The sequence below is a fragment of the Belonocnema kinseyi genome, chromosome 5 (assembly GCF_010883055.1).
Source record: "Belonocnema kinseyi isolate 2016_QV_RU_SX_M_011 chromosome 5, B_treatae_v1, whole genome shotgun sequence".
Classification (NCBI taxonomy): domain Eukaryota; kingdom Metazoa; phylum Arthropoda; class Insecta; order Hymenoptera; family Cynipidae; genus Belonocnema; species Belonocnema kinseyi.
Genome location: NC_046661.1, coordinates 67,452,577 through 67,459,781, shown reverse-complemented (window position 1 = coordinate 67,459,781; position 7,205 = coordinate 67,452,577). Strand labels below are relative to the sequence as shown.

The 7,205-nt window shown below is 36.0% G+C and overlaps 1 protein-coding gene across 6 annotated transcripts in view; it reads left to right on the top strand.

Annotated features, from left to right (window-relative positions):
- LOC117173970 (sodium/potassium-transporting ATPase subunit alpha) overlaps positions 1 to 6,186 on the top strand; it is a 303,077-nt gene extending 296,891 nt beyond the window's left edge. For all 6 annotated transcript variants that reach the window (XM_033362631.1, XM_033362628.1, XM_033362627.1 and 3 more), the window contains 2 exons: positions 42 to 274; positions 2,370 to 6,186. In XM_033362631.1, coding sequence (XP_033218522.1) covers positions 42 to 274; positions 2,370 to 2,490 — 354 coding nt within the window. In that variant the 3' untranslated portion in view covers positions 2,491 to 6,186. The remainder of the gene's footprint in view (positions 1 to 41; positions 275 to 2,369) is intronic.
- Positions 6,187 to 7,205: the final 1,019 nt, after the last annotated feature.

The window sequence follows — 7,205 nt, the reverse complement described above, 5'->3', positions numbered from 1 at the left end:
CTTTCCTTTTTTTTAAATTCCTATGTATGTTTTTTCAACAGACATACCGAGACCGCAAAACACTGGAATTCACCTGCCATACGGCTTTCTTCGTATCTATTGTGATAGTGCAGTGGGCTGATTTGATCGTATGCAAAACAAGACGGAACTCCATCATTCATCAGGGAATGAGAAATTGGGCTCTCAACTTTGGATTGATTTTCGAAACAGCGCTTGCTGCTTTTCTAAGTTATACACCCGGCATGGACAAGGGTCTTCGAATGTTTCCACTAAAGTAAGACATGAATTCCTACTCTAATTGGCTTAATTAAAATTAAGTGCGAATCTTCACTAAATTTTAATATGCCTGTTAATAATAAACTTATAGGAACGTTAAATAATTACTTAACATATTTAGGAGGATGTAGACAATCTTTCGCGCTATGATTGTTGATCCTTTCTACAATATTACATAAAAAATTCTGAATTCACTGTTAATCCGAGGGAGCAACCAAAGAATGTTCTCAATACCTAGCGCGGCTCATGTGCGCCCAGCTCGAATCATTTTTTAATGAGTTAAAAAACTTTTTTTTTCAAACAAAAAATATATATATTTTTTTTAACTTACTAAAAATACTATTACTATAAATAATTATGCTTTTAACCTGATTAATTTTATTCCTGAAACACAACAAAGGACTCACAACGTAGGACGGAGTCTCGTCTAGTGGCCGCTAGGGTTCGGATTTTCGTGCACACCACGAAACCGTTACCGGCTGCTGCCGATGGAATTAATAGTCGAGTCCTTTGTTGTGTGCCGGATAAGATTTAGCTGAAATATTTTTTGACATCTTTTATTATTAATTTTTGTACTTTAACTTGGTTTTCTGTCGGCTCTTGCATTTCTGGAAGTTCGAGGCCGATATTTGCATGCATCTGTTTTGTGTAGAATTCCACGGTTCTATTTCTTTTATTTTGAAATTTTGTGCTCTGTTCTGTTAAGGGATGTTTAGAATGATCATCATTAATTAAAATAAAACTTTGTGTTTTGCGACAAATATAAATGTTACTTTTATTTTATCGGTAAAATTGAATAATTCGACAAGGAAATGACCGGGAATTTGAAATCGTCCCCTGAATCGCCAGCCTGATCTTTGAATTTACTTGAATAATTCACGATATAACTTGATTTATCATTAATTTTTTGTAATTCTTCTGAAAACATGAAATTCTTTTCTACTATTTTAAAATAAACCACCTTTGGTCGACGGTGAACTAGTACTTAATTAGGATGCACTCGTTTTTCATAATTAGACAGAATTCTGTTGAAATGTTTGAATTATTTAAAAGATTTTAAAGAATTATTTTTAAATATTTAGGACAAAACCTAATTTATTTTTAAATTTTTTAAATCATTTGAAAATGTTCAGTTCTTTTGCACTATTTCCAAATTCATCAACACTGGTCGACGGCTGAACTACTACTGGATTATGATGCACATTATAATACCTTTTTGAATCCTCGTAAAATCTCTAGAATTCAGGCTGAATTATTGTAAATTCCTTCAAGTTTTTAAATTCTGCAGAACACTCTGCATTTCTGAAACTTCACCTGTAGTCTTTAATTCTTTTAAAGAAATTTCAGGATTCTCTTGAAATATTCAGGATATTCAAAGTATCAAAACTCAAAATGGTGAATCTAATATCGCAGACCATAATTGTAAAAACTAAAACGGTTTGACGAATAATTTATACTCAGGCGTTTTTCTAGTCGTTAATTTCAAAACCGAATTTGACTGAATCAAAATGACGGAGAAAGAGTGAGAGAGAGTGTGTAGATTGAAGTCACTAATAATACTCGGTTTTGTTATCTAACTTAACTTACAACGAACTATCTTTGTACTGAGACAGTTGAAGAGAAATAACAGTTCAGTTATGATTACAACGTTTTGAAAAATGGAATGATTTATCGATTCAACGATTTTCAGACAAAATAAATACCCATAATACTCGAAAAACCTCTGTGTAGCAATTTCTAGTCAAATTAGTTTTATTCTTACAGGTATAATTTCCTATATTGGATTCAATATGTTTAATTTTAGTATTTTATGCATTTGTTCAAAGATTAAAATAATAGATACAATCGCATTTTTCTCAGAATCTCAAATCAATCAAAAATGATCCCTTTTATTGTCATTTCTATCAAAAGTTCTAAGTTTTTGGGAGACAATTGAATAAAACCGCACATAGTAGAGCATCTAAGGCATTTTTATGCGTATATTTTCATCTGGCGGACGCATTTTTTCACCGTACATAAATTTTATTTTGTTTGGGCTAACTTCGGGAAATAAAAACTTAATATCAATTATAATACCTTTTTAATGATTCCAGGTTTGTTTGGTGGTTGCCAGCCATTCCATTCATGATCTCCATTTTCATCTATGATGAAGTAAGAAGATTCTACATTCGCCGAAATCCCGGCGGTTGGTTAGAACAAGAAACTTATTATTAGATGCTGCGTTGCTACGAGATAGTGAAGAAGCAGCGAAAGAAAAGAGAATGCATACCCACGCAGAAACACCCAAGACGAATTCACTCACGAACTGACAAAGAATAATAATTCACAGATGAAAACAAATATATTTACAAGATTTAGACAAGGCGTGCTACTGTATCTTTTATCATCTCGAGATAGGCTTGCCGACATTGATCATTATAATAGCCGATTGGCTTGCTTTATTATTTTCACATCGAGCAAACTGTTGACTACGACGAAGATGTTACCAGGAGTGTTCTACGTGGGCAACGTTAGAGCGTTGTTGCTAACAGTATCACTTGTTATTTCGGCTCTACTTGCTTGGAGTCAAAAATCCTTGAGCAAGAAGGACATTGAAACCATTTACTCATCTTAAATCAAACGTCCACATTATAAGGGCCGGAATTTCGACTCAATGAGTAAATGATTGTTTGGGGTAAAATGCAAGAAAGGCCTAAAAGAATCTGGAGAAACAAAGAACGTATTGATTACAAAGACGAAGATGCGAGTCAGCAGAGAAAACAAATTCAAGACGATAGCCCGAATGTCTTGTGATATCGAGAAGCTGCATCTCAACTTTCTCTCTCATCACTAGTCAAAGGATCACGCGCCCTAGTTGCTGCAGATTAACGAAAGAATCTAGGACCCAAAATACTGAACAAATTCGGTGAATAGTAGACTCTGCGAATAGAGTCTGACCTTTGCCGAAGCGAAAAAAAACTTGTATGTCTCGTAATGCCATGAGTCTTCATAGAAGTCTGTAAATTACTATCTAACGAAGAAACCACCATAGTAGATTGGCACACTCTAGTTGAAGAGAGAAAAAGAAGTTATAATTAAATAAATAATGTAATATTTAAAACAAAAACGCGTTCGCAATATTCATTATTATTGTAAACGAAATAATATCGTTCGGTTTCAATCTTATTCCGAGTAGTTACGAACAGATTGTGTATAATCAGTAGTTTAAATCTTGGACAGCAAAAACCCACAGAACGCGAGGCATTCAGTGAAAACGAGACAAATAGTATAAATATTAGAAAAAATCAGTATCAGCTACAGTAAGTTTTGAAATAACTGAAACGCGGACAACGCGTTATTCGTAGGGTCAAATTAAATCACGACAAAAAAAACTGGGAAAGGGTGGGAGGGAAAAGGGGAAAATGTTATTGATTCATCCGTAATAAAATATAACATAAATAAAGAGAGAAAGGAACAGGAAGATTAGGATGTTTCTAGATGGAGAGAGTGGGAAAAATAGATATACATTCTTACGTAGGTGATATAAAAAAAAAAGAAAAAACAGCAAAGATAAAAACATTCATTCTGTTAGTTTTTCATAGGTTGTAAAGCGCCAGTGGGATAACCACGCTACACAAAAATCAGTCTACCCCGAATCGCCGAACGCCCTGTTCTCAACCCACGGTATCATATCGAATAACGCGCTTTACAAAGGTAGCTTAAATACCTGCCATGCAATTTTTATTACCGGAGCCATACCGGGGCCAGTAAAAACTACATTGCAAATCTTTCATCGTAAACCGGACTTTCAGCCGTAGTTTATCGCTGTTTTTGGTTCGATCATGCCATTACCCGGGTGACCTGGGGTTGAAATCCGTTTTCAGAATCGAGTCTCACATACATGTATATGTAACATATTCACATGCTCACGTCTCGGCCCGGTAACTCTGGCCCGAAACCTACCTAAAGTGTTCATACAATCGAGGCGTTCTCAAAATGTCGTACACGCGTTATAAAATGCACATTCTTCCGTTGTCAGTTTCCCTATAAACACGAGAGAAACGAGGAAACGAGTTAGCAGAAGAACAAGGCGTGAGCTCCTCAATGCTTCCGATTATTTTCTTCTTCTTTCCGGAGAGGGGTTGTGCGAACCTCACATTGGCAAGAGAAAAAAAACGGACAATGCTGCGGAACCCTTAGTGCATGCGCTAAATGCAGAGATTAACAAATCTAAAGGGCCTGTAATAAATGAGCTTATTTTAACAATACTTGATGCAGACAACGTACTTACTCCGATTTTACTCCAGTACTTGTACTGTACAGTATATACGCAAAAGTAAATTAATATGTTTGTGCGTCGTTAACAGAATTGTGTATTTTAAAAAAATTGAGTTTATCTCGTATTGAGGACCATGTCATACTTTCCCAATTAGTACCTTGCACACATTTTTTGTTTGCAAAATCCTCTCCACACGAAATTTGAAATTTGAATTGATGAATAGAAATGTACTGAGGAAGGTTTATCAAATATACAATTTTTAGAATTACAAGATTGTTTCCTAAAAATATATATTCTGTCAAATATATATTCTGTCATTTTAACAATTTTTTTACCATATAAACCTTCCTCAGTGCCTTTTATTTTATTACTCAAATTCTCAACTCGATATCACATTTCGTGTGGACAGGAGGTTGGCAAAAAAATGTCTGTGAGGTAATAATTGGGTAAGTATGACATGGCCTTAAGTGTTGAATGAAATTAAGTCCCGGCATTAAATAATGTAAACGCTAGCGAGAAAGATTAAGAATCCACGGTTGTCGACAGGGTGTTCCGTGTCGGGTGACGTAGGAGCCCAAATAAAATGCTTTGCCATCGTGCGCCGCCTCTCATTTTAGACTAATAATTTAAATAATAATAATATAATAATTATTACAATGATAATATAATACATGTTAAATTAAGATATTATTAGATGTAATTATTATACATGGTTTAGTTTAGCTCGTGTTGTTGAAGAAAAAAAACAAACTAAGTATAAGAAAAAAAAAATAATATGACAATGAAGAAGGTGCGAGAATATCTCGGTCTAAGACCAGAAAATCTGTGGCGAACTGAACAGGTTGAGACGTACTTTTATTAATTTTTTTTTTTTAATCACGTCCACGTAATTATGTTTCTTATTATTCTTCGTTGACTGGTATTGTTCAACTTTTTTTCTACATTATATTATTTTTGCATTTTATAGATTCAGTTTGCAGAACAGAAGGTTTTTTTTCTGCGAAGGGCGGACCAGCGCGAAAAAGTATGAGTGAGAAAGGAAGCGTGAATGTCTGAACAAAAGGCATGAGCACGAGGTCATTCAAATTAAGAAAATTTGTACGAACAGAGAAAGAAACGAACCAAGATTATCGGTAGTAAATTCGAAGCCGTTGCATGTTGGCATCAGGAAAATTCGAATAAAAAGATAGAAAGTCATGCCTGCACAGTCCGCCACACATGAAAAAATGATTGAATGATTATGAGAAAAATTGAATAATGTTTTATTATATTGTAAATATTTTAAATAATTGAAGACGAGCAGCCGGATTATGCGTGACTGGGGACTCGCTAGTGAGTTCTTTGTTCGACTCATTGACGGGAGATCACCCTCGATGTTCGGGTCCCTACAGTTTTTGTGTTTTCATTTAGTAGCACATGTACTACACACCGTTACACGCGAGCATATTAAATACACGGATAACGCGGCTACACATCCACCTAAACATTGCTCTTATCTACTATCTTATACCTTCAGATTGAGAATTCCTTTCATATGATTATGTGTAAGTTATGTTTTCACGCGCGAATACATTAAGGAACAAACAAGAGACATTGTCCAACCCAAGTGTCATTACTTTTGATGTTAAATAAAAAATACATAATTAATACAATCAACTTTTTCTTTTATATAAACCTGTATTTCTCGCATTTCTCAATAACCTTTTAGTCTAGTTTTAAAGCGGGTGGGAAGCCCCAATTGACCTTCCCTGACACTCCAGCTATAAAGCATAATGTGCCGCACCCTTAATTATTCGCTCACGGTAGTTGACCCCAGATCTTTTGGTAAGCCTAGTATGTCAATCACTGATCGCGTTATAATTTCCTAGGGTTCCATAAAATGGAACCCAAGGGTTTGCTGGCTGAGCTGAACTAACTCCGGGTACTGACATAATACATGCAGAGATGTTTCATCATCTCGGCCACATTTCCTACTCTCTATTTTGGGGTTATATCCCATGTTGTGCATATGAGTAAGCATTTGAACCACTGTACTTATGTCTTTTTGGGTAAACCCAGGATTTCCCTGGATCTGTGAATCCTGTACGTTGGGCCCCAAATGGCTTTCGCCTGCCGGCAACCCTGAAGTTCTCAGTATTCCTGGTGCTTTGTTCGGATCCAGCAACATGTAGGGGTTCTTCAAAGAGTATGGAATTCTATCGCCGTTGTGGCCGTGCTCTACATTGCTCCCGGCATACCCCTAAATACTAGCGTTTGTAATCGTCGCAGCCTGTCTTGCTTTGTTTGAAGTTCCGCCCGTGGCCACTAAACTAGTGATGGGAAATGTCGGTAAAAAAACTCATCGATATACTAGGCAGTCTGATAAGTCCCTGAGAAATGAAACACGGAGACGTTTTTTTGGCCAAAGTCGGTTTTATTTTTCAACATACTCTCCTTTTAGGTCGATACAGCGAGTCCAACGATTTTCTAACTTTTTGATACCGTCCGAAAAGTACTCGATCGGAAAGTCTCCAAAATACGCATCAGTTTCAGCTATGAGCTCCTCATTTGAGTAAAAACTCTTCAGGTCAGGGAATAAGTAATAGTCGCTGGGGGCCAGGTCTGGTGAATACGGTGGCTGAGGAACCAATTCGAAGCCGATTTCATGCAATTTTGCTTGTGCAACTAAGCA